The sequence below is a fragment of the Heterocephalus glaber genome, unplaced genomic scaffold (genome assembly GCF_053883595.1).
Source record: "Heterocephalus glaber isolate CG9 unplaced genomic scaffold, H.glaber_assembly_v1.0 deba00000943, whole genome shotgun sequence".
In the NCBI taxonomy this organism is placed as follows: Eukaryota; Metazoa; Chordata; class Mammalia; order Rodentia; family Bathyergidae; genus Heterocephalus; species Heterocephalus glaber.
The window spans coordinates 7,933,678-7,959,526 of record NW_028258175.1 but is presented as its reverse complement, the minus strand read 5'-3'; the positions used below and the strand labels follow the sequence as shown (position 1 = coordinate 7,959,526).

At 41.3% G+C, this 25,849-nt stretch overlaps 2 protein-coding genes across 8 annotated transcripts in view; one reads left to right on the top strand and one right to left on the bottom strand.

Moving 5' to 3' along the window:
• Positions 1–2,500: 2,500 nt before the first annotated feature.
• Acsm4 (acyl-CoA synthetase medium chain family member 4) lies at positions 2,501–25,325 on the top strand. The gene is made up of 13 exons (XM_004855879.3): positions 2,501–2,701; positions 5,545–5,755; positions 9,193–9,400; positions 14,730–14,873; positions 15,607–15,763; positions 17,472–17,551; positions 19,024–19,147; positions 20,317–20,397; positions 20,825–20,926; positions 21,527–21,654; positions 21,750–21,849; positions 23,520–23,639; positions 25,089–25,325. Exons 1-13 carry the CDS (start codon positions 2,501–2,503, stop codon positions 25,185–25,187), a joined length of 1,755 nt encoding a protein of 584 aa, XP_004855936.1. The 3' UTR covers positions 25,188–25,325.
• Positions 5,815–25,849, bottom strand: part of Thumpd1 (THUMP domain 1 NAT10 acetyltransferase adaptor) — a 28,641-nt gene continuing 8,606 nt past the window's right edge. The window contains exons 5-7 of one of the 7 annotated variants that reach the window (XR_015450393.1): positions 23,334–23,474; positions 18,992–19,128; positions 5,815–14,864 (exon numbers count right to left, since the gene is read on the bottom strand). The gene's annotated coding sequence lies outside the window, so the exon portion shown is untranslated. Of the gene's footprint in view, positions 22,920–23,308; positions 23,475–25,849 lie in introns of those variants that run through there. The other 6 variants (XR_015450396.1, XR_015450391.1, XR_015450392.1 and 3 more) reach the window with 6 other exon arrangements.

Below are 25,849 nucleotides of genomic sequence, written 5' to 3'. Positions count from 1 at the left end.
CAGAGTTCTTCTGGGCTAGTAAACTACATTTACACTAGAAGGACTCGTCCAGACATCACTGAGCAGCAAGCAGTGCTTGGAAACAACAAAGAGCGGGTGGTACGTCCTGCAGCCTTTGTTCTGTTGTTTATTCATTATCACCATCCTGGTGACCTAGACACACTTTGCATCTGCAGATTTTTCCACTCTATCAACACAAATTGACTATAGTACCTAGGACAAAAGGGTAAAAGGGTAAAAGGGTGAGAGTATTTTCGATCTACAAGAAACTTTTATTGAAGAAGGCACCACAAAAGAGACTGAATAGCAGACAAGTTGAGTGGCCAGGCTCTGAAGTCAGACCAGAGAGGTTCAAAGCTTGCGTCAGCCACCTTGAGCTGGATGACCTTGAGCAAGTTCCTTAAGTGCACTTTGATAGGTCTCCCACCACCTCAGCAGCTATTAAGTATAGTAGCTGCCCTCTTCCTATGGTGCCTTGCCCCCTCCCCTGTGTGACCTCATGCCAAGATGGTTGCTCCCACCAAAGAACAAACCCTTCTTCCCAGCATGCCCCTGTTCCAACCTAGACAGTAACCTAATACTTGCTCACCTCCTACCACCTAGTGACATCACCGGCTCCTCCATTCCCTAGTCACTACCTCACTCAACCCCGCCTCAGCCCCTACAAGCCCCACCCCAGTCTCTATAAAAGACTCTCCCTGCCCCAGCCATATTGCTTTTGTCTCTCCTTTGTTCAGAGACAGCCCGGCACGTCTATTCCCCTAATAAAGGCTTGTTGTGGCCTGGTCTGGTCTTGGTCTTCGGCCCTTTTACCTGACATACTTGAGTCTCGTGTCTTCATCTGTAAAAAGGAAATAATAATAGCACCCACCTCACAAGCTTGTCATGAATGTTGAGTGATATTAGGAGTGCAAAGTGTTGGCTTACAGAACTTCACGAACACTGGATTTTATTATTGGCTAGGAGTCATGTTTAGTGCTAAGAATGTAAAACCCACATCACCTAGGTAGATTAGGAGATAAAGCACGTATATACAAATGATAACTAGGGATATAAGGCAGACCACTCTTGTGTGAATAGTCCAGATGCAAGTTATGGAAATTCCAAGGAAATAGTGATGATGCAATTAGAAAAAAGTTAGCTTACAGATGGGAGAAAGTGTAGGTGACTTTACCAATGTTACAAAGCTAGTTTCGAGATAGTTAAGAGTAAAATCCAGGTCTCCTGACTTACACTGTATGAAACTGAGCCACACTAGTACTAATAAAAATTATCTTAAAATAGCAGTTAACAATTGAAGAGACCTTTTATAAGCTAAGAATTTTAAACACATTATCTTATTAAATCTTCACAATAACCCTAGGGAGGGAGTTATTACATTATTGCAATTTTACAGGTAAAAATATTGAGGTACGGGAAGATAAGTAATTTGCCCAAAGTTCTGGATCCAGTATTTCAGTGAAGGTTTATAGTCAATTCTACCTGATATTTGAAGGGGAGAGGAGGGTAGGGTGACCGGAACCAAGGGGGACGGCAAGCTCAATCTCAGTGCTGGAAATTGACATTCATGAAAGCTGAACGGGCTGCTTCAACTGGAAGAGGAAATCCAAGCAGAGGAGTTAGCAGATATGATTAGTGTCAGGTAAAAGGCCAAAGACCAAGACCAGACCAGGCCACAACAAGCCTTTATTAGGGGAATAGATGTGCCGGGCTGTCTCTGAACAAAGGAGAGACAAAAGCAATATGGCCGGGGCAGGGAGAGTCTTTTATAGAGACTGCAGTGGGGTTTGTAGGGGCTGAGGTGGGGTTGAGTGAGGTGGTGACTAGGGAATGGAGGAGCCGGTGATGTCACTAGGTGGTAGGAGGTGAGCAAGTATTAGGTTACTGTCTAGGTTGGAACAGGGGCATGCTGGGAAGAAGGGTTTGTTCTTTGGTGGGAGCAACCATCTTGGCATGAGGTCACACAGGGGAGGGGGCAAGGCACCATAGGAAGAGGGCAGCTACTATACATGATAGCTGCTGAGGTAGTGGGAGACCTATCAATTAGAAAAGGGTAGGGCAAATGGAGGCCAACCCTGGGTTGAATGCCAACCCAGGCAGCATATACTCTGTTCATGGGTTTGCTGGGGTGAAGGTAGAGCTTGACAATTCTATCACTGTAGGTTTTTGGGTTTTTTTGGTACCGGGGATCGAACTCAGGACCTTGCACTTGTGAGGCAGGTGCTGGCGCCACTGATCCAAATCCCCGGCCCAGTTTTTTTTTGTTTTTTAAATAGACTAACCTGGTCATGGAGAGAATGACGAGGGAGAGTTCACTGGCAGGAGACCAGTCACTGGCTAACAGTCCAGAAACAGGATGGGGTATTTTTCAGGAGCTCCTCAACTTCCCAGGGACACATGAGGCCACTTCCTAATCTCTGGCTGACACTGTCCATCCATCTCTCCCCACAGGCTGGGGTACTCCTACATCCTTACCAGTAGACAAAGTCCTCTGGGAACCATGAAGAGCTTTCTCCACTGCCGGCTGTTCAGATTCATCTGGGTCACCCAGCCATCCGTCTGGTCCTTTCACAGAGACGCCCGGCTTTGGGCAGCTATGACTCCTGCTGACTTTGAAGCCATAAATCGCTGTGACAGGCTGCTGCCTAAGAACTTTAACTTTGCTGGGGATGTGCTGGACCAGTGGTCCCAAAAGGAGAAGGTATGAAACAATGGGATTCCCACAGACGCTGGCATTGGCTTCTGCCTGTCTTCTACTTCTGTGCTCTGGGGTCCACTTGTCAATTTCAGTTCAACTCTTTCATCCACCTTGTTTTCCAATTGCCATCCTCTCTCCCAGAGGGCTTAGGTCCCTGAATCCATATGGCTTTCTCTGGTGCCTCCAAAGTACCCCCATCCCCATGCCATACTGTGATTACTCACTCCCAGAATTGTGCTTCTTTCCCTCTTTTTTCTCCCTATCCCAGACAACAATACTTTGGGTTTGGGGTGCTCACAGACTTATCCAAAAATGTAGCAATTTCATTTTGGTTTTATGAATATAGCTGTCATTGGAACAGTTAAGTGAGAATCAAAAGTTGAGAGGAATAAAGCAGGCCTGCTATACAGAATGCTTGCAGGGCAACCTGAGGACAAGGTCAGTGCTTGCTGCTCCCACCCCAGTCCAGGCATGGAGCTAAGCACTTCACTTGTCAGATAGTATCAGGTGCTACATTAAATTAATCCTTCCTAAATTGAGGAGGAAAGTCTTCTCTGAAAGTCCTTGTGGGTTTTTTTTTTTTTTTTTTTTGGTATCAGGGATCAAACTCAGGTCCTTGAGCCTGTGAGGTCCTTGAACCACTGAGCTAAGTCCCCAGCCTGTCATTCTGTTTTGAATACCTAACACTTGCCAAATTCTCTTTTGAACAAAGAAATTCAACTTCTGTTGAGAATTTTTAGATAGAATTGAAGAGCATAGTTTTACTTTTTGTAGGGAACAGGGGAAGGGGATGTTACCAGAACCTCTGCAGTAAGTCCTAGTCTCCTGTGAGGCATGGCAGCAAACGGCGAATTACAGGAAAGGTAGAAAAATGAGACTGAGAAGAAGCTGAGCTTTGGGTCTGATCAGTGCTGCTCTGGGCGGCAAAGACAAAGACCCCCTAGCTTGTAGCACCTTTTATTCAGTACATGGGGAAACAAAAGTAACAAGTGAAATGCAGAGTTCAGTACTTCACATTGGGATAAACAAGGTGTAACAAAAGGCTGGGGGGCAGTGGAAATCTAAGAACAATGAGGAACTATGCAGATGAAGATTTGGTTCCTCCCAGGATGTCTCCCACAGGTGTGGTCTTGTCCTGGACCATCACAGCATCACAGGATCACTGAGGTCTCACTTGTGACCAGAGGCCAAAATGCAATTATGTCTGGAATGCCATAGCTGGCCTGTAGGCAGTAGAACTAGGCCTACTCAAATGAATTTTCCCTAGAATTATGTAGCATTGCTCCCAACACTTTTACTATACACATATCTGTAAGCTGTTTTTAACAAGTGGTACTGATTTTCCAACCATTACCAAACTGCTGATTAAATGGAGTTTCCTTCTTAAGTAAACGTATACATGTGAGTTGATGTAAAGACAAAGTAAAGAACAATAGCACAGGTGTAGACAGATCTTCCAGAAACAGTGATACTCAGATGACCAAAGGTTGGGAAATACCTATGCGACTTCATCAAATCCCTATAACCACTCTGGATTGGGGAGGGGAGTTTGGATAAGAAATTTAGCCTCACAGAAGTTAAGCTACTTATCCAAGGTCACACACTCCCAAAAGAACATGAACCAAGTTCCTATCTTTTGAGGATCACATCCATAGGGTAGGACACATCTGTAATATTGTACCATACAGTATAATGGAGTCACCTAGAACGTGAGCACAATGCTGAAGGAACATAGAGAAGTCAGTGGGGAAAAAAGAAGAGGCTAAAAAAGACAAAGTGGAATGTAAACTGGGCTTTGAAGTATTCTCCAATCAGGAAAGGTAGAAGAAGTATTTCAGATAGGGGGAAAGAAAGGAAATAATTTTTTCCAGGTAATACATAAGTAAATAGGTTTTGCAGTACAGGTGACTCACTTTATAGAATGATAAGTGAGAGGTTTCCTCCAGCAATCAGTTGATGCCCCCTTCCACCTTGATCCTCATAACCTGTGAAACGCACAGCTCAGCCCTTGGGTACAAACAGATATATCAGGTTCCTAATCAAACTCAGTATTCTCTTTATAGTTATTTGGGTGGAACAAAATCTAATTTAAACAAGAAAGAAATTTATGAGAGAAATGTGGGAGGCCTTGTGAAATTGGGGTTGAAGCTGGAGAGTGAATCAGAGTGAGGACCAAAAGGACTAGGATGGCTCCCTGGGGATGCATAAGTACCAAGACCCCGTGGACAAGTTTTGCTTCAACCATTTTAATCTTCTGGTTCCCTTCAGAAAACTCAAAGTCTGATTGGCCCAACTGTGGTCACATGCTCACCCACCATTCAGAGACGAGCGAGCATCTGATGGTGTGTCTTGCCAGGACTGTGTTCAGTAGGAGAGGAGCAGTTTCCCCAAAGACAGAGAGGGGTGCTGCTCTAGAATGCATAAGAACAGGTGCTGAGGAGGTGTAATGGCAGATGTTACATAAGTCTTCTGTGTTAGTCAGCTTTCCATCACTGTGACAAAAGAAGGAAAAGTTTACTTTGGCTCACAGTTTCAGAGGTTTCAGTCCACGGTCATTTGGCTCTGTTGCTTTGGGCCTGTGGCACCACAGTACATCATGGCAGGAGCACTTGGTGGTCTGCTCATTTCAGGGCAGCCAGGAAGCAAAAAGAGCAAGAGAGAGGAAGGAGCCATGGTCCCAACATCCCCTTCAAAGGGATACCCCCAAAACCGAACTTCCTTCCACTGGACCCCATGTCCTGAAGGTTCTACCAGCTCCCAGTAGTGCCACAGATCTTCAACACATGGGCCTTTGGGGGATACTTCCAAACCACAGCACCTTCTCTTTCTCTTGTGTCCCTGTTCAGACAGGGGAGAGGCCAGCCAACCCAGCCCTGTGGTGGGTGAATGGCAAAGGGGATGAAGTGAAATGGAGCTTCAGAGAACTGAGCTCTTTGTCCCGAAAGGCTGCCAATGTGTTCACCAAGTCCTGCGGCTTACAGAGAGGAGATCGAGTGGTCGTGATTCTACCCCGAATCCCTGAATGGTGGCTCATCAACGTGGCTTGCATGCGAACAGGTTAGTGCCAGTACTTAACGTGTAAATTATGCAGAAACACAAAGAGACTGAAAACCAAGCCCTCTCTGAAATGTTAGCTTTTAATAAAGCTGTGCTTACAAGGAAAGGAAAAGAAGAGTTGAAGTTAAGAGCAATCATGATGTAATAATAATTACTGTCTCAAGAACTCAGTATTATTGTGATAACCATTTTATAGGCAGGGAAACCAAGAAGAGAGATCACGAAGTTTGCCAAAAGTCAAACAACTAGGAAGCTACACAATTAGGATTAAACACAAAGCTCCATAAAAGCAAATGTGGGTACCAACGCTTCTTTGCAGCACTCTGGAAGGCTGAGGCAAGAGGATCCCAAGTTCAAGTCCAGCCTGGGCAACTTAGAGCCTATCTCAAAATTAAAAAATGAAAGAAGGGCTAGGGATGTGAAGGCCCTGGTTTCAATCCCCAGTATGGTAGAAAAAAATTAATATATTAATTACACATTTTCTCCCAAAAGAGTAATGTAAGGTACTTTAAAAACAAATTTCTCCTTTAGGGCAGGGGTCAGTAAACCAGCGCCTATGGGGTTTTATAGACAGAGTTTTGATGGAATATAGCTATGCTCATTCTTTAAATACTATCTATGGCTTCTTTTGTTCTATAATAGCGGAAATGCTAAGTGAGTCCAAGATTGACTATGTGACCCAAAATATTCACTGTCTGGTTCTTTACCAAAAACCTTTGCCAATCTCTGCTCTAAAACTCAAATTATTATAAATCAATAAAAATAAATAAGAATACCAAAGGATCAGTTATTATAGAGAACATAAGGATGTTTGTTGCAATATCACTAATGATAGTAAAAAACTGAACAAAGATTTAAATAGAAATGATTGAATAAATTATAACAGTTAAGATGTAAGTTTAGTTAAGGTGCGTTTATTTTAGTTTGTTTTTGTTTTTTTGTTTGTTTTGAGGCAAGGTTTCATTACATAGTTCAGGCTGGCCTTGAACTCACTATGTAGCCCAGGCTGGCCTCGACTCGCAGTGATCTTCCTGCCTCAGCCTCCCAAGTGCTGGAGTTACAGGTGTGTGCCACCATGCCTGGCAATGTTTACTTGCTGATCAAAACTCTGGTACCTCAACTTGATGGTACTTAAGGATAAATTATAGTAAGGATAATATAATGACTTCATAATAGTATTAAAAATGTTCTTTATGCTGATATAATAAAAGCAACAATGTATAAAATTCTTGCATTCAGTATAAAAAGAAGTTGCAAATATAAAGCCAATTGTATGCTGGGAGAAGATTATGGGTGTTTTATTTGCCAAAGTATATATTTAATATACTTAATATAACTAGTGAAAATTACAAAATGCCAATGAAAAACACACAAACTCAAAATATTCAATTAAGTAAAGGAAGCAGCTGAGTATTTTGTTTTCTCAGAATTATTAAATCTTCTCCATGCAGATTAGGATGACTTGTACTACGAAACATGGCAAAATAGTTTGTTTTTGATGTAGAGTGTATGCAATAAAACCTAAGATATTTGCTATCTGGAAATATTTGCTCTCTGAAATCCTCTAGAAGAACTCTACCCTCCTCAAGCTGGAGATTTATCTGTTGAACACATTTCATATCCCAAATCCACCAACAGGACTAATTATTTGTGAATCATTAAGAACAAGTGGCTCATAAAATTAATAATCTTATATTTTTACATCAAGTGAACATTCTGAGACCCTCTAGGGCAGAAGTGGCGAACCTACAGCACACGTGCCACAGCAGGCTGTATCACTGAAAGCTCTAAAAGGTTTGCCATCACTACTCTGGGGTGTTTTCTTACGGAATTTTTTTTTTTTTGGTACTGGGGATATTACTCGGGACCTTGTGCTTGCGAGGCAGGCGGCAGCACCACTGAGCCAAATCCCCGGCCCCTGAACTTCTTTATCTTCATATATTTATTCATTTTTTAGAGGGGATGACATCTAAGAGCTTTTAAAATATATTCAATAAAAATAAAGTCTTCCTACGAATTCAACTCCATATCTTGGTATTTAGCTACTGAAGGGAACTCAACAAGAAATTAAGTAGTCTAGAGTATAGCACAAGTCTTGGGGTCTGGGAAATAGATCTCTGAATCCTGGCTCTGTCACTTACTGGCTTTGCAGTCTTGGGTGAGGTTGTCATACACTAGAATTAATTTTAAGTGAAGAGATAACCAGGCACATAGTAGGTACTCAATAAATGGTAGTGGCTAGTCAGGCATGTAGTATACACCTGTAATCACAGCACTCTGGGAGGCTGATGCAGGAGAATTACAAGTTCAAGCCTAGCCTGGACAACTAACTTAATAGGACCCTGTCTCAAAATAAAAAATAAGAGAAAAATTAAAGAAGGCTGGGGAATGTAGCTCAGTGCAAAGGGCATAGGTTCACAGACAGTACCACACACAGACATGAAAGGTAGTGGCTACCTGTAATGCTTTATATGCCATTTCCTTTCCAGGGATTCAGTTGAGAAAGTGAAAACTACCTTCTCTCTGTCTTACATCCTGTTCTGCCATGTTTGTTCTTTTCATGAGGAATTGAAATCAATGAGTGTTTAGGATGAAGTGAGGAAGAGGGATAAGTTGAGCATTGTCATAGCAGTCTAGGTAAACGTCAATGATGCCAGACCACTGGGATCCAGAGATCTGAGGGCTGGCTGTGCCAGTCACCAGCTATGAACAAATCTCAACCCCACCAAATGGCAACAGCGGCGTGGATCTACTGGGAATGCTTAGAACAGTAGTTGCCAGGCAACGGTATAACCCATATAGTCCATCAATAAAAATGTCTAGGACACAAATCTTCCTATCTGGCATAGGTTTTTATACTATTCTACTGTACTAATATGGTATTCATATTATAAACATATATAAAAAGGAGATTAAAATATAAAAAGAATTCTAGTATCTCAATAATTTTCAAAAATTATATTATTCTCTTTTCTCATTCCCAATGGACTGTCTTGCAAAACTCACTTTGGACACTACTGCTTCAGAGAATTGATGAGATAGTATTCATAAAAATGTGATAGAAGATGTCAAGTGCTATTTAAGTGTTACATAATAATGATAGTAACATCATATTAAAATGTTACATAATAACAGCCTCCTATATGCTAGACCCTATCATTACCCCATTTTACAGATAAAGGAAAGAAAGTACAGAGAGATCAAAGTCAGAAAGCTGGTAAACTGCGGGCCAGGATTAGACCCAGGGTCTGTCAGACTCCAAAGCCAGGGACCGAGGTCCTGCAGGATGTTCCCGGGGACCAAGGCAGGAGTCGCTGAAGGTAGTATTCTCAGGGTCCGTCTCTGCAGGCACACAGCCCATATTCTCCACTGTCCACAGAGTCATCACACCTAATGGACAACAGTTCTGCTAGCTCAGGACCCTCTGTCCTTCCCAGGGCTTGTCTTCATTCCGGGAACAACCCAGCTGACGACCAAAGACATCCTCTACCGGCTGCAAGCGTCCAATGCCAAGTGCATTGTGGTCAGTGAGGAGGTGGCCCTGGCGGTGGAGTCCATCGTATCCGAGTGTCCCAACCTGAAGATCAAAGTCCTGGTATCTCCACACAGCTGGAACGGTTGGCTCAGCTTCCAGGAGTTATTTCAGTGAGTGTTTTCCCCAGCTCATACGCAGCACCAGCAACAAATCACAGCTTCATCTCAGAGCCTCCTTGCCGTCAAAGACTCAGCAACACTGTGAGCTAATCTGGGCTTCTTCCCAGAAAATAATTACCTAGTAAAAGGATTTAAAGCAAAAGGAAGGGCTCTCACTCTGCCCCCATATTTCTTTTTCTTTTTGTGGCCCATGATGAGTATCCTGCGTAACTTGACCCTTGTTTAACTCCTAAACTTCCTCTATCACCACTCTCCCTTGTATTCCTCAAATATGCCCTACCACAGGACCTTTGCACCTGCTGTTTCTATCTGAAATGCTCTTCTGTAGTCCTTTTCACAGGTGACTCTCTCCTACCTGATTTCATTTTAAATGTTTTACCCTAAGTGAGGCTTTCCCTGATCAGCCTAACTAAAGTAGAACTATGAGATATTCTATCATATCATCTACTTATTTTCCTTAGCATTTTTCAGTATCTGAATCATCAGATCCATTCATCTGTCCCTTCTATTTTCCTCCTTCAGAGTAGGAGTCAAAGAATTAAGACCCACAGACCAACTCTGGCCCCCTACTTATATTTTTAAGTGAAGTTTTATTGGAATTTACCCATGCCCATTTGTTCACCTATTTTCTCTGTTTGCATTTATGCTTCATAGCAACAGAGAGTAGTTGCAACAGAAACAGTATGGTCCATAAATCTTAAAATATTTGCTTTGACCTGTATAGAAAAAAGTTTGCCAACTCCTGCTCTAAATTATAAGTGCTAAGAAAACAGAGGTTTTATTGGATTGATCACTTTATCTTCACTATCTAGCAACACATTACTGGTGCTTAAGAAGTAGTGAATACACGTATGAACAAAACAGTTCACTTAACCTGTTTTCTTCATATGTAAAATGGGGGTAATTATACCATACCCATCTCGTGTGTTTTAAGGATAAAATAAGCTAAATGAGAAATAAGCTCAGTGAGAAAATGCTTCTAAGCTGTAAAAAAGTGAGTAGAATGTTAATTAATGGTATTGTACTACAGAGGTGTTGAATAGATTATGTTTTTAAAAATTCTCCCAGAGAAGTCTACAGAAAGAGAAGACATGTAAGCTCTGCTGGCTAGTAGGGTATTTTCCTTTGCTGGAATGAAATTTCACCCTAGCAATGAATATAAACCAAATCCTGTTGGCCAATCCCACAATTCTCTCCCAAGGGCCTACATCAGTAAACCATGTTTGTGTCTTTTATAAACCGTGTAACCTTAGATAAGTCAAATGACATTTGTCAAAGTCTGTATCTTATCCATATGGGGGGATAATGATAGTATATAGCTAATGGGGTTGTAGAAGAATGAAATGCGACAAAGCATGTGGAATGCACAAAGTAATCACACCACACACTGTAGCAATTTTCATTGCTGTTATTATTCCCAAGTTGAACAATGTAGTGGCTCCTAAGGTAGTCATTCCCAGAGGATTCAAGCATTCATCTCTATCAGTAAAACATGTGTGTGCATGTGCACGTGTGTGTGTGTGTGTGTGTGTTACTAGGGTTAGACCCAGGGCTTCACATATGTTAGGTAAGCATTCCACCACTGAGCTACATCCCTGGTCCTTTTTACTTTTTTAATGTTGAGACAGGGTCTCACTAAGTTGCCCAGGCTGGGCTCAAACTTGTGGTCCTCCTGTCTCAGCCTCTCAAGGCTGGGGTTACTGGTGTGTACTACTGCACCCAATTAGTAAAATACTTTTTATTACACTCACCTAACACATGTATTTATTTATTTTAAAACTATATACCTGTACTTTTGGGTATCATACAAATACCAAAGGTAGTTTCAAAGGATGAGTCAAAGTACACATAATTTGAAGCTGTCTCCCCCATCCCAGTTGCCTTGCACACTGTGAGCAGCAAGTACCCTCACTGCAGAGACGCCTGTCCTGAACAACTCTGCAATGTTCTGTTGAGTCTCCAAGAAAGCTTAAAGTCGCTACAAAACTCACAAAAGAAAAATGACTTCAAACTCACATGGATTTCAATTTGAAAACTGTACATATGGGTATGTTTTTCAAAATGGAGGGAATCTTCATTTCAAACAAACAACTTTTGAGGGTTATACCTCCAAAAAGGCCATGTGTTATTTCTCTAAAAACTAAGGTAAGGGTCTCATTGTCAACACTCAGTTTTTCAGGAGATCACAATGAACAATGATGAGGGATAATTTTATACTATTTGAGTCCATTCAAGGCGTTTGGGTACAGTTTATTACTCAGCTGGATAACTCATGTAATAGCTAAGAATTTTTTTTTTCTTTGAGACAAAGTCTTGCTATATAGTTGCGATGCTGCTCTTGAACTCACTATGGAGCCCAGGCTGGCCTCAAACTCAAGGTGATCCTGCTGCCTCAACCTCCTGAGTGCTGGGATTAATGGCCTGCACCATCATGTCTGGATCCAGCTAAGAATTTTTGAGGCTTGAGCTGAGTACGGTGGCGCACATCTGTAATCCCAGCACTCAGGAGGCTGAGGCAGGAGGATCAGTCTGAGCTCAAGGCCAGCCTGGGCTACCCAGTAAGTTCAAGGCCAGCTTTGACTACATAGTGAAACCCTGTCTTAAAAGACAAAAAAAAAAAAAAAAAAAGTTTTGAGGCTCGTGTATCATATTTTTCATTTCCCTGACTGAAAGATACACTGAGGAGTTTATTTAAAGAAGGGATATGTCAAGGTCAGGTTCGGATACTAAATATACTTGTTTGGAAGCTGTGGAGGAATGAATTTGAGGAAGACCAAAGTGGAGCCAGGGAGGCCTCTTTAGAGACTGGTCTAGAAGAAGACGATGGTGCTCTAACTCCGAGCTCCAGTGAATGTGGCCAACTAAAGAACGAGCAGGACCTGGAGACTAATGGACTTGGAGGATGAAGAAAGCAGGAGGCAAGGCTGACTCTCTGCTTTTTTTACCTGGGGGATGAGGTATTGACAGCTAACGAGCCACAGAGGACGTTAAATATGAGTTGAGAACTAGACATGTTGAGATCGAGGGGTTGGCGGACACCTGCATATCTAGCAAGTGGAGCATTTGATTCTTGGGCACAAGGAGGTAAAGATACAAATCTGGAAGTCATCTGCACATAGCAGCTTTAGAGACCTGGAAAGGTGTAACTCAGAACTCAGGTATCCAAGGGGACAGAGACAAGTCAGACAATGGAATCAGTGCTTGAGAATCTCCCTGTCACTTACAGGCTGTAATGACTCTTCTTCTAGCAAAAAACAAATAAGCAAATAAAAGTCCATGCTACAGGTTTCCATACTAAATTGAGAAGTGTTAAATACAAGAGCTCTCCCTAATCCAGGACATTGGATACTATGAAGTAATACCCCTCTCTAGATTCCCCCAAATAACAATTTCACCCTAAATTTGTACTGAAAAAAAATCAATACCCATGAATGATCTTTTTCTATTTGGGGGACAGTTACCAAGAAAGTCATCTTAGTATCTCATAAAACTCTTTTTGACAATATAGAATATGTTTATATAATTAATCCTCACTATTTTAAGTTTCAATGACAGTCTTACTCATTTATCATTAAGACGAATTAAAATGGCATTCTTTACCATGTATCTTTCAGTCAGGGAAATTAAAAATATGATACATGAGCCTCAAAAATTCTTAGCTATTACATCAGTTATATATCAGCTCTTACATCACTGAGTAATAAACTGTACCCAAACTTAGTGGTATAAAAGAAAACAAAATCATTTTATTTACTCATGATTCTGTGGGTTGCAAATTTGCACAAGACTTAGCTGAGGAACAGTTTTCTGCCCATATTAGCCTGAATGGGGCAGAGTATCCAAGTCAGGCATTGGGGTTGCCTGTTAGCCAAAGAACATCTTGTACATGGCCTCTCTCTTCATCAGGACAGTTGGAACGTCGTTATATGGGGGCCAAGCTCCCCCTACTACTAGGAAAAATACAAAGCCTATTGAGGGCTGAACTAAGAAATCCCAGAACTTCTGCCACACTATATACACCAAAGTAAGTCATAAATCCAGCCCAGATTCAGGGAGTGAGGACATCAGCTCCAGGGAATGGCACCCTCGCTCAGGGATGGAAAGAACTGGAGTAGCTATCTGGTAGACAAACTCACACAAAAATTATCATCAGTTAGAATGCTTTGGGCTTTAGTAATCCAAGTAAAAGCGATTCAAACAATTTCACTGTCTTACAAATAAACGCAGAGGCAGGATGAACTGAGGGTTGATTAACTGAGAAGCCAACACGAGCCCCAGTTCATTCATCTTTCATCATGGCATCCTTGGTACGATCCCAACATGGCAAGGGTAGTTCTAAAAACCGGGCACTTACTTGCACAGTACTCAAAGGCCGTACAGGCTGGATGGGGGGAGAAAGCAGACCCTTTCTTCAGTACTCTTTTTAGAACAGAGAACTATTTCCCGTGAAGGTCTCACATCTCATTGATGATGACTTCCTGAACCCACTATTGGTAAGAGAAGAAATGACCATGATTGGTTTGGGTTAATTAGACTTTACCCCTAAGATGCCATACAGAGTCTCCCCCAAAGCAAGTGACTGCTTGGTACCTGAACAAAACTGAAGTTGTGGTGTTTTTTTTGGTACTGGGGATTGAACTCGGGACCTTGCACTTGCGAGGCAGGCGGTGGAACCACTGAACTAAATCATCCCTGGCCCCAAACTGAAGTTTTAATAGTGCAGGAAGAAGACAGACTAGCTACTTAATAAGCAACTAGCTGTTTCTGTCAGACTTGTTGAAGATTCTGAACAAAAGTTACTAAAAGGGCCGGGGATTTAGCTCAGTGGTTTCACTGCTTGCTGAGCAAGTGCAAGGACCCGAGTTCGATCCTTGGTACCCCCCCCCCCCAAAAAGTTACTAAAAATCTGATTTGAATGCAAAAAAGATCTTCCTCTAAGTAATTAAACTTCTTTTTTTTTTTTTTGGTACCGGGGATCGAACTTGGGTTCTTGCACTTGTGAGGCAGGCGGTGGCACCACTGAGCTAAATCCCCGGCCCTCTAAGTAATTAAACTGCAATATTACTATCAACTTACAAATATTCAATGCTGATTTTGAAAATGCATCAATTAAAAAATCACTTGGGAAAAATGTATAAATAAATAAAATATATGTTTTTTGTTATTAAAATCAAGTTATCTTGGCTATATATTTGTTCCATCAGTTCAGTTCTATTGACTCTTCTGGCAACAGGAGGATACAAATAGCAAAGCAAAAGAAATACCACAGTTAAACTGGTCTGGCATCTTTAGTCACCGTCTTGGGGCCTGTATTTTGCAGATCTGCCTCTGAAGAGCACAGCTGTGTGGAGACAGGAAGTCAAGAACCGATGGCTATTTATTTCACCAGTGGGACCACAGGCTTCCCTAAGATGGCTCTGCACTCTCAGAGCAGCCTTGGCATTGGGTATGCCCTCTGTGGAAGGTAGGGAGAAAAACTTAGTTTGCTTTTGATGAACACTTCCCTGAGCTGCCCATGTTTGTATCCAACTGCCTGAGTGACATCTCTCCTTGAATGGCTATATCTCCAATTATAACATCTAGAAAACAGAACTATTGGTATCCCTGCCCCACTCTAGCTCAGTAAATGGCACCGTCTAACGATCAAGCAAGAGTTTAGGATCCCACCTTGATATAATCCTGTAAAAGCATGTCTGGTTTCTTCTCATTGCCAGGTAAATTTACCTGTCCAGGAGGGCCTTTCTAAACAGAAGTTATCTACAACCGACACATTATCCTGTTTTATTTTCCTCATAGCACTTACTGCTACGTGACATGATGTTATTTGCTTATATACTTAACATTATCGAGTGTTTATTACCTTTCTGTCTCTCTAAAATAAGTCCAAAGATCTAGTCAGTCTTGCTCACTGCATTAAAACAGTGCCTAACACAATATTTGCTCATCCATCAGTGGATGAACTGAGAAAGTCCTGCCAAACCCAGTCTCTCCATCCTCTCTCAGACCACAAGATTTTGACAAAATCCCATAAGAAGAATGTTAAATAGAATCTCTCTCGCCTTGACTAGGGGCTTCTTCTGATCCTTGTATGTAGCCTGTGAAGCTCTATGGCTTCCTCAGAGATAACAGTTTGTTTGCTTTCCTGTTTTTCAGCTGTTCAGTTTTAGTCTGTTTTGTTGCTTCTCCACATTATTCAGGTATTGGCTGGACTTGAAGCCCTCAGATATCATCTGGAATATGTCTGACACAGGCTGGGTCAAGACTGCCATTGGCAGTGTGTTTTCTTCCTGGCTTTGGGGTGCCTGTGTTTTTGTGCATCGGATGGCCCAGTTTGACACTGACACCTTCCTCGATGTAAGTCATGACCTCCGATTACCTATATAATCTTTAGGGTGCTCACCTTGTCCCACCAAACCACAAATAATTGACTCGTAGGAATACAAGGAATACAGTGGACTTCTGAAAATCGTCCATTTTTAAGAGGCAAACTCTCCAGGGTTTTTCTCCAGGGTTTCCAGGCTTTTGAGTTTATCTAACAGTGGAGGAAGATTACCCAGAACACTGCTTCGAATCTCTCAGGATCTGTTAGCAGATCTCAGGATCTGCTAAGTCTGTGGCTATATAGGAGCCAGTTCTAAATAACAGGTTAGAAGTTTCAAGTTTTGACAAATATTTTGTTTCTGATCCAGTGAGGGAAAAAAGATAGCAGCTGATAAATCTGAACTGTGTGAAGGGCTGAACTGAAGGTGCAGTCATTTTTCTCCCTGTGCAGCTCTTTCCATTGTCCCTTACCCCCTGCTTCTTGTTTAAATTTGAAGGCGCCAATACTCTTCTGGAAACCAAGCACCCACTTCCCTCTCAGCCAGAGATGGCTAGACTGAGATGTCTGATAGCGTTAGCTTTTAGAAAAATGTGATTCAGGCCAATTATTTTTCAGCCATGAGAAATCAATTAAGTTTAACATACATATTATTAAATAGGCACCACACCTGTGTATGACTAAAAGCTAGGTTCACTCCACTGTTTTGCTAACCGGTCTGACAAGATGGGTTGAGAGTTTTAAGAGAAATGTAGGGCAACATAACAACTAGAATTGGCACAGCAGATTTATAAAGAGCCGTGAAGATAATTTTGCAGTTTCAAAATTTACATATGTACAATGAGAATATTTTTATTTCACAAAGGTAATGTGTTTAAGTAGTATAAAAATCTCTATAGATTTATGCTATATAGTACTTGGATATATACATTACACTTAGTAAAAGCAATTAAAACCCAGGGAGCAGATATATATATATATATATATATATATATAAATACTTATGGATTAAAAGTTGTTCTTGATCTATGACAATCTAAACAGCCTAAACATACATACTTCTCCCACATGCTTACATTTAATACAAATTATAATATTCTATTGGGCACAATGGAACTTGCTCTCTAGAAAAGAGATCTCTAAACATTAGTGTTTCTCTAGATTTAAGATGCATGTCATTATTTGATTTAAGGAACTGGAGATTATAATGTACTCAGCAAATTTTGAACCATTACAAAAAAGCCTTGAAAAATATCTATGTTCATATTTGCTCAATCAACTCAGAAGGACTGAGGCCTTTAAAGGAATCATGCTGTACTGGTCCTGGTGGGGAAGCTCCTACATCCAGCGTTAGTACTAACATCCAGAGTCAGTACTAAACAAGAACATAAGGGGAGGGAGTTACAAGTGTCTACCACAAAAGGTAAGAGGCAACCCTGAGGTACAAGAAACTAGTTTGTACTTATGTTGTTCTCAAATTCAACAATTCAACTTAATGTCTTTCTGGAACATATACTGTATATAAATATATATATATTATATATAATATATATTTTTTTCCAAGTTTCCAACAGATATTTAGTCACATGAAAGCTGATACATACAGTATTTGCTTTCTTACCCCTAGCAATGACCATGAGATGAGCACATCCTTGTGGCAGACAATGAGACACTGTAGACATCAGCTCTAGTAATGGCCTTGAATGACCACTTCTGACATCTCTGTCTTTCTCCAAAATCCAGACGCTTACCACCTATCCCATCACCACCCTATGCAGTGCACCCACCGTGTACCGGCTGCTTGTGCAGAAAGACCTTAAGAGGTACCTGACAGAAATCTCCATTGGAACAAACCGAAGCAATCATCCAGCATCACAGATCCCAGAAAAGGGCAGCCCAGGGTTTCCTGGTCTCTCCACTATTGACATTTTGGACCAAATAATTCTGTTATGGGGGGGGGTCCTATGTTTTGTAGGATACTGAGCTGCACGACTAGATGCCAGTAGCATCTCCCTCTTTCCCTAATTTCTCCCTAATTTCCCTAATCAAAAATGTTCTGTGGGAGAAAAAATCATCTCCCAGTTTAAGAACCACTGGATTATCCTGTAGGGGGAATTGGACATTTTCTTGGAGACAACCAGAGATCTCCAGCTCTATAGACAATAATCAGAGCCCACTCAAAACATTTGTCCTTTAGTGTCACTCTTAAAATGAAACAAAATGTCAACAAAAACCCCCACTTATATTGTCTTGAAGAAAACTTAATGTATGACTTGAAGGTTATATTGAATTTAGCTAACTTACCTGCCCATCCTATAGAGCTTGGGTATTGCAATGTATAGAAAATTGTATGGTGCAATGTATATTTATGTAACTAATGCAAATTCAGTATATGAGAAGAGAAAGAAACAATTTAAGTCAGACAGGCTTATCCCACAAGGTAGGTAGGGGTGCCAGGAGAGAAAGTGCTATGAGAAATAGAAGTAAATATGAATTTCCTCTTTTCCTAGTCAATGTCAGCTCTTTGTGGTCCTCAAAATGTGAACATCCTACTCGCATTTCAAGAGTAATTCAAAGCTACTCAAGGGTTCTTCTGATCACACAAGATTTGCGTCCTACTGACACCCTCCTGCCCATTTGGGACCTGACTGTACGGGAGTCGGGCTTTCCCAGGGTTTCTTGCCTGAGTCTAGTAAGTGCAGCAGTTACAAAGCTCAAGCCCCAAAGTCAAACAGGCTGAGATTTGTTACTTAATAATTGTGTGGCCTCAGACACTCATGAGGACTTTGCTAAGCCTCCATGAACTCCACACATAGGAGAGATCAACCAACTTGTTTGGTGAGCTCAGTCTGCCAAGTGGAAGTGCACACCAGAGTACTCAACTTAGCCCTTGATTGTTTGGGAGGCCTTGGGCAAGTTCTTTCACTCAGACAGAGCTCAATTTCCTCATCTGTAAAATAGGGGATGCAAAGATTCTAAAGTCCTCTAAAGCCCTTACTTTTGCCTAATCAAGGTTAACTGTTATACTGTTTGTCTCTTCTAAGTACTTAGTATCATCATTAGCATTTTCTTCTGCCTTATTTTTCCTTTAATAGCCAAGTTCTCACCTGTCAGAATATGAGCTCATTTGGGAAACTTGTTTTCATCACTAACATGACCAGAACAACGTCTGGTGATATACTTGTGAAATGAACTATCCTAAGACTTGCTTGTTGCTTGAACGTCTTAATTATCTTGCAATGAAAACCACTCATATTTCTTACCCAAAGACCACACACAACTCTTTTCTCTCCAGATATAAATTCAAGAAGCTGAGGCACTGCTTGACTGGAGGGGAGCCACTCAACCCAGAGGTGCTGGAACAGTGGAAGGCGCAGACAGGGCTGGAGCTGTATGAGGGCTACGGACAGACAGAAGTGGTACATTTAAAGGGCAAAGTTGAGGGCTAGCAGAACTGTCCCTCGGGATATGAGGGAGATCGGTTCTGATACTCTAATCCTTGGATGCTCAAGTCCCTTACATAAAATATCATGGTATTTGCAGATAGCCTATGCATATCGACCTATAACTTCAAAGCATCTCTAGATTATTTCTATTACCTAATACAATGTAAACGCTAGCCAAATAGTTGTTGCACCATGGTGTTTAGAAATGATGACAAGAAAAAAATGCCTGTACTTGTTCAGTACAGATAACAATTTTTTTCTGTATATTTCTGATCTTCAGTTGGTTGAATCCAAGGATGCAGAACCTACAGATAGGAGCTCCTATCTGTGTACTGGGGCCTTTCAGCCCCGGGATTGTCAAGGAAGACCCTAAAGTGTCCCCCATCATGTTATAAATTTTTATGGAGTCTCATAGAACACCTTACCTTGTCGGTGCTTATCAAAACTTGTGGATTATGCCACATGTGGTGGCACACACCTGTAGTCCTATCACTTGGGAGGCAGGAGGATCACTGCAAGTTCAAGGCCAGCCTGGGCTACACAGTGAGCTCAAGGACATAGTGAGTTCATAGTGAGCTCCTAAACTACACAGAGAGACTCTGATAAAAAACAAAAACCCCAAAACCTGTGGATTGCACAATGTGGTTTGGCTGAAGGGGAATTGTGATTACTCCATAGCCTTCCCACTTCCTCCTCACCCAGGAGAAATCTCAGGAGTATTAGGAGTTGGTGAGATTCAGAACTGAACTGCACAACTTTCCACTGCACTGGGGAGGACACCTGGGTGCCTCTGCAGGGGATCAATTCCCCAGTGCACATGATAGTCTAAAAGGAGTGCTTTTCAAACTGTGGTCCTCACACCAGCTGTATCAGAATCATCTGGGAATTTGGTGGAAATGCAAGTTCTCAGATCTCACTCCACACCTAGTGGATAAAAAAACTCTGGGATGAGGTCTAGAAATCTGTGTTTTAATAGGTGATTCTGATGCAGGCCAAGTTAGAGAACTACTGCTTTAAAATGTTTGAGATGAGCTCACATCCTGGGAAACTCAGTCAAGAACAAATCTTAAATTTCATTCTCATGATATAATTAGCTTCAAAAAATGAATTTTTACATACTTACATACATGTCTTCTCAACAGGGAGTAATTTGTGCCAACCAGAAAGGACAAGAAATTAAACCTGGCTCTATGGGGAAAGGAATGTTACCCTATGATGTCCAGGTGGGTTAAGAAAATATCTGAGTGGTTTCAATAAAGAAGGGAGAAGTGGGTGTGGTGGCACATGCCCGCAGTCCCAGCACTCTGGGAGGCCGAAGCAAGAGGATTCCAAGTTCAAGCCCAGCTTGTGTAACTTGGTGAGACCCTGTCTTGAAATAAAAAATGAAAGAGGCTGGAGATGTAGCTCAGTATGAAGGCCCTGGGTGAAATACCCAGTGCCAAAAAAGAATGGGGAGGGGTGCGTTTTACAGCTTTCGGCAATTTTTTTTTTTTTGTATCAGGGATTGAACTCAGGACCTTGCGCTTGCAAGGCAGATGCGGTGCCACTGAGCTAAATCCCCGGCCTAGCTTTCTGCAATTTATTATGCAACTATTCACAACCCATTTTTATTTTGTGGAAAGTTTAAGAATCTAAATTGTTTCCTTCTAGGTTATAGATGAAAAAGGGGATATCCTACCACCCGGCAAAGAAGGGGATATTGCTGTCAGACTAAAGTCTACCTGGCCTTTTTGTTTCTTCTCCCAATATGTGGTATGAAAATATAGAAACTGCTAGCATACTTTAGTCCAGATATGAGTCTGAATTTCATGCCTACTGTGACTTGCTATGTATAAACCAGGGCAAGTGACAGAAACCTGGGTCATTTCATCAACTGTGAAATGAGGAGAATAATATCTACCTTCCAAGCATATTGTGAAGATAAACACCTCAAGTAAGAAACTGATTGTGGTGCTGTTCTCAGAAAGGACAGGGTAGGAGAAGGAGGAAAGGCATGGAGGATATTGGAAGTAGAAGAGGGGTTTAGTTTTATAATACTCTCCTATACCTGTTTGTATTTTAGGCTAGGAACTAGCTTAACTTAAAGTTAACTTCAGCAAAGTGCGGTGGTGCATAACTGTGATCCCAGCACTTGGGAGGCTGAGGCAGGAGGATGGCCACAAGTTGGAGGCCAGCCTGGGCTACATAGTGAGTTAAAGGCCAGCCTGAACTACATAGTGAGATCCTGTCTAAAACAAAAACAAAAACTTCATTTAGAAGTAAGATGTTGCAATGTTCCAGTCACTTACTGGATACCAGACCCCATCTCTGCTCTGTCCAAACTAATTTCCAAATATCACCCTCAATTCCTAGGACAATCCAGAGAAAACTGCTGCTGTGATAAGAGGAAACTTTTATGTCACTGGGGACAGAGGCCTAATGGACAGTGATGGGTATTTCTGGTTTGTCGGCAGAGCTGATGATGTCATTATATCCTCCGGGTTTGTATATGTGCCACTCCTAGAAAGCAGGGCCTTGGCAGGGAGGGAGACCCCTACAAGAAGAGTGTAGTGAGCAGTCTGCTCCTCCTCTGCAGGTACCGTATTGGGCCCTTTGAAGTGGAGAGCGCACTCATTGAGCACCCAGCAGTTGTTGAATCAGCTGTTGTCAGTAGTCCAGATCCAATCCGAGGAGAGGTAAGTTGAACACTGCTAAGCAAAGCAGCAAATTCCTATTTTCAAGTTCTATTTGACCACTGTAAAGACTAAATCAAGAGTACAGTAGTCATTTCATTTCATTGTGAGTCACACATGGCAAAAATGCAGACCAGAAAATCAACTTTACAAATGCATTGTGCCCCAGAGAGGACTGGGATTCTTTTGGTGGTAAGTGACAAAAACTCATTTCAAATTGACTTGTTATAAAAAATAAAATAAAATAAAATGTTGGGCTCATATAACTGAGAGGTATTCAGGTATCTATATCCAAGTGTTCATGTGGAGTTAGCATCCCTTAGTCTCTCTCCATGTTTGGCTCTGCTATTCTGTCGACTCCATCTGAGCAAGTTCTTCCTACTAGATAGCAACCAACTCCACACTCACACAAGGGAAGGAAACAGCTGACTTTCCAAGGGTTCTGCGGCACTCCCAGGGTCTCCTCCACCTATGTTAGGTCACATCTCTAGCCAAAGTGGCCCAGGGAATAGTACAGGTGACTGGCCAGACCTGGATCATATTTCTGTCCTCAAAGGTAAGGCTTGGTGTCAACCCCACCACAGAGAAGTTAGGGTAACACTGCACAGGAAACTCAGAGTACTGTTACCAGAAAGTAGGAACAGATACTGCATTAAGCATCAGATTTCACTGTCTGTACAACTGTCATGGATGGACAGGATACATTTCCTCACAGAAACAATGCAAACAAAAGATTGTGGCCAGGTTCCCAGATAAGTCCCACAAGCTTCCTAATTAGGATCTAATGACAGTGTTACTCAGGCAATATCAACAGCCTGGATTCTAGGAGGAAACTACACTAAGGAAGAGAGATCCATTTTCTTCATGGAAGTTCCCTATAGACTCAGCAAGCAGAAAAATCTCAATATTGTGTATATCAATCCCCTCCCACATCTCCTTCTGTGCCTTTCTCACATACTCTCTGTAGGGACACTGGATCTCATACGCTTACCTCCTGTACCCCCTTGATTTTCCATGTAACTCCACTCTCCAAAATATTCTCCTTCTGCCACATTTTCATTCTCTCCATATAGCTGATTTCAATAGAACACCAGAAGTAAACACCAATTGGAATCAATGTATGAATAATCAATCATTTAAACTATGCTTACTAACCTCAGTAATTATCTAATTGCTTTAACCAGTACTACAAAGAAAAGGAAAAACTGAGAAGCAAGAAAAGACCCTTTGAGATAGATCAGTCCTTCCTAATGCACCATTCTTCCTCCATTAGGCCTTCCCAAACCCCCTTCCAACCACACTCTCCTGAACTTCCATCTCTCCTGCTACCACATGCTTCCTCACACAGTATAGGCTGGATGGTGTATATAGTCATCTGCCAATCAGACTGCCTGAATAAACAGAATCACTGTTAAATGTGTGACATGTGAAGAGCTCAGCCATGAAAGAATCACTGTACTCCTCACATTTATAACCCATTTATTTACCTGGAAAGAGATCCCCCAAATCTCACTTTGTCATTGTAGTATCTGAGCTGTGTTCAGAGGGGATCCTGGCACTTGTAGTCACCACTCAAGCTGCTGTTAATAGTGCCTTTATTCAGCAATGTTTCCAAACTCTTGATGTGTCTGCAAAACAAACATAGCGATACAAATGGACTTTTTTTGCTGCAGGTGGTAAAAGCTTTTGTTGTCTTGTCTGCACCCTACAAATCATGGAACCCTGAGAAATTAACTCTTGAGCTTCAGGATCATGTGAAAAAATCAACTGCCCCTTACAAATACCCAAGAAAGGCAAGTATAAGCTAGGTTTGTGCAGCATGTAAGTTCTAACTAGGTTCTAATGTAGCTTTTATTGGATTTTGACTTTATAGTGGCTCAGTATGTAGGTAGAAGATATCTTTTCAGTTTGTCTAGCCAAGAATTTTGTTTTAAAATGTTTTATATTTGGGCACTAAGAATGCTTAATAAATGAATTTTTTAAAATCAACTCTGCAACACTGAGTAACTGCTAAGAATATAGAATTAGTCCCATTCCATATAGGGACAAGAAATGTTGGCAAAATATTGTGCTTTATTTTTAGGGACAGCATCTGATTTTTAGCCCTCTGGGGCATGTAATATCCCTATAAATTAAAAAACATATGTCTTTAAGTGTCAAGTGGCCTCATTTATGGCTTGGAAGAAGATACTATCCAAAGAAAATACAGTATCTTTCCTGAAACCTTCAAATAAGGATTTAAAAGCAATTCTAGGCCAGGGATTTAGCTCAGTAGCACAGTGCCTGCCTCGAGAGCGCAAGGTCCTGAGTTCCATCCCCGGTACCAAAAAAAAAAAAAAAAAAGTAAAAGCAATTCTAAACACAGAGATTACACTGCAATTTCCTTCTATCTCTGGAGTCCTATTGGTTGATAGTGACTAATCTATAAGACAATTCCATTTCATTTGCTATCATTTCAGTCAGAAGGTAGCTAATTTCAACCTAAGAATTAAATCATCTAAACTTTTTTCTCCATTAAACAAAATCAGTAATCCTTTGATTTTCAGAAAGAAGGTCTGAGGGCATTTAAAAATACAGTGTCAGAGCTGGGGATTTAGCTCAGTGGTTCCAGCGCCTGCCTTGCAAGCGCAAGGTCCCGAGTTCGAAACCGGTACCCCCCCCCAAATACAGTGCCAGCTTGATAGAGGGCAACAAAGACAGGATCTTATGGTCACGTCAGAGCGTAAGAGGAAATTGTAGGCACTCCCAAATCATCACTAACATACTTTCTTCCGAATCTGCAAGACCCCTCATTCATTGATTTGTTCATTTATTCATGCTTGAAATTGTTATCCTTTTGCTTCAGCCTTTTAAAGAGCTGGGATTACAGGTGTGCACCACCACACCCAGCTGCAGCACCCATACCAAGTTTTTTTCTTTTTGGATTTAAGTGTAAACCTCCATTCCCCAGAGGGCAGTCTAGACAGGGAAACGCAGAGATAAAAAGGGATTCTTTTCTTTTGGCAGAGCCTGTGAGTAAATTTGCACTAAAAACTACTAGGATGGAACTATACTGTCATTCTTACTATATGAACTGACCAAATTTCTTGTGCCCAGTAGATTCAATGAACTTAGGCTAAGAACAATGTCCACATATAAAATTCAGAATTTCATGAGAGTTCTTTATTTCTTTGACAGTTGGGATGTTAAAATGGAACCAAGTGTCTCACTGTATTTTTTTTTTTTCTCTTTTTGTCAATTAGGTGGAATTTGTTCAAGAACTCCCAAAGACAATCACTGGGAAAATTAAGCGCAACCTTTTAAGAGATCAAGAATGGGGACGAATAAAGCTTCAAAACTGAGAAATTAAATCGCAATATGGTTGCTTTCTTTTAGCACTTGCTTCCTGACAATTCAATGACTACTTTCTTAAAATGTTAAAGATTTTTTTCGGGTTGAAAATTTGAGTTTGTTTTCCACTTAGCCAAAAATTTAAAAATAAAGCCTAAACATACTTGAGAGTACTGTTATAATGACCAAACCTACAAAGATAATTATTTATAGTGTTTAAAGCAGAATGACTACTTAAAAAAGGAAAGTATACAACAGATCTATGTTTCATTCACCTTGTCTCAAATAATATAAAATAAAGATAAGAACTATTCTAAGAGAAATGTTCCACAGAATTTTTTCTGTTTAACATCTTTATGATCTCAATACTTTTTGTTTGTAATTTGTTTTTTGAGACAGGGTTTCGCTATGTAATTCAGGCTGGCCTTGAACTATGTAGCCCAGGCTCGCCTCGAACTCAGAGCAATCCTACCTCAGCCTCTCAAGTGCTGGGATTACAGGCATGCACCACCACGCCCGTCCTTCAATACTTTAAAGTAGCTAAAGATGAGGAATATAACTACTGTAACTGAAAGGCCAGTGAGTGAATTTAATGAAATTAACTTCTGTATTGTTGTTCCTCGTTTTGGACCAAACCCTGTAAAATACCAGAAAACCTGGATTATTTAGGAAT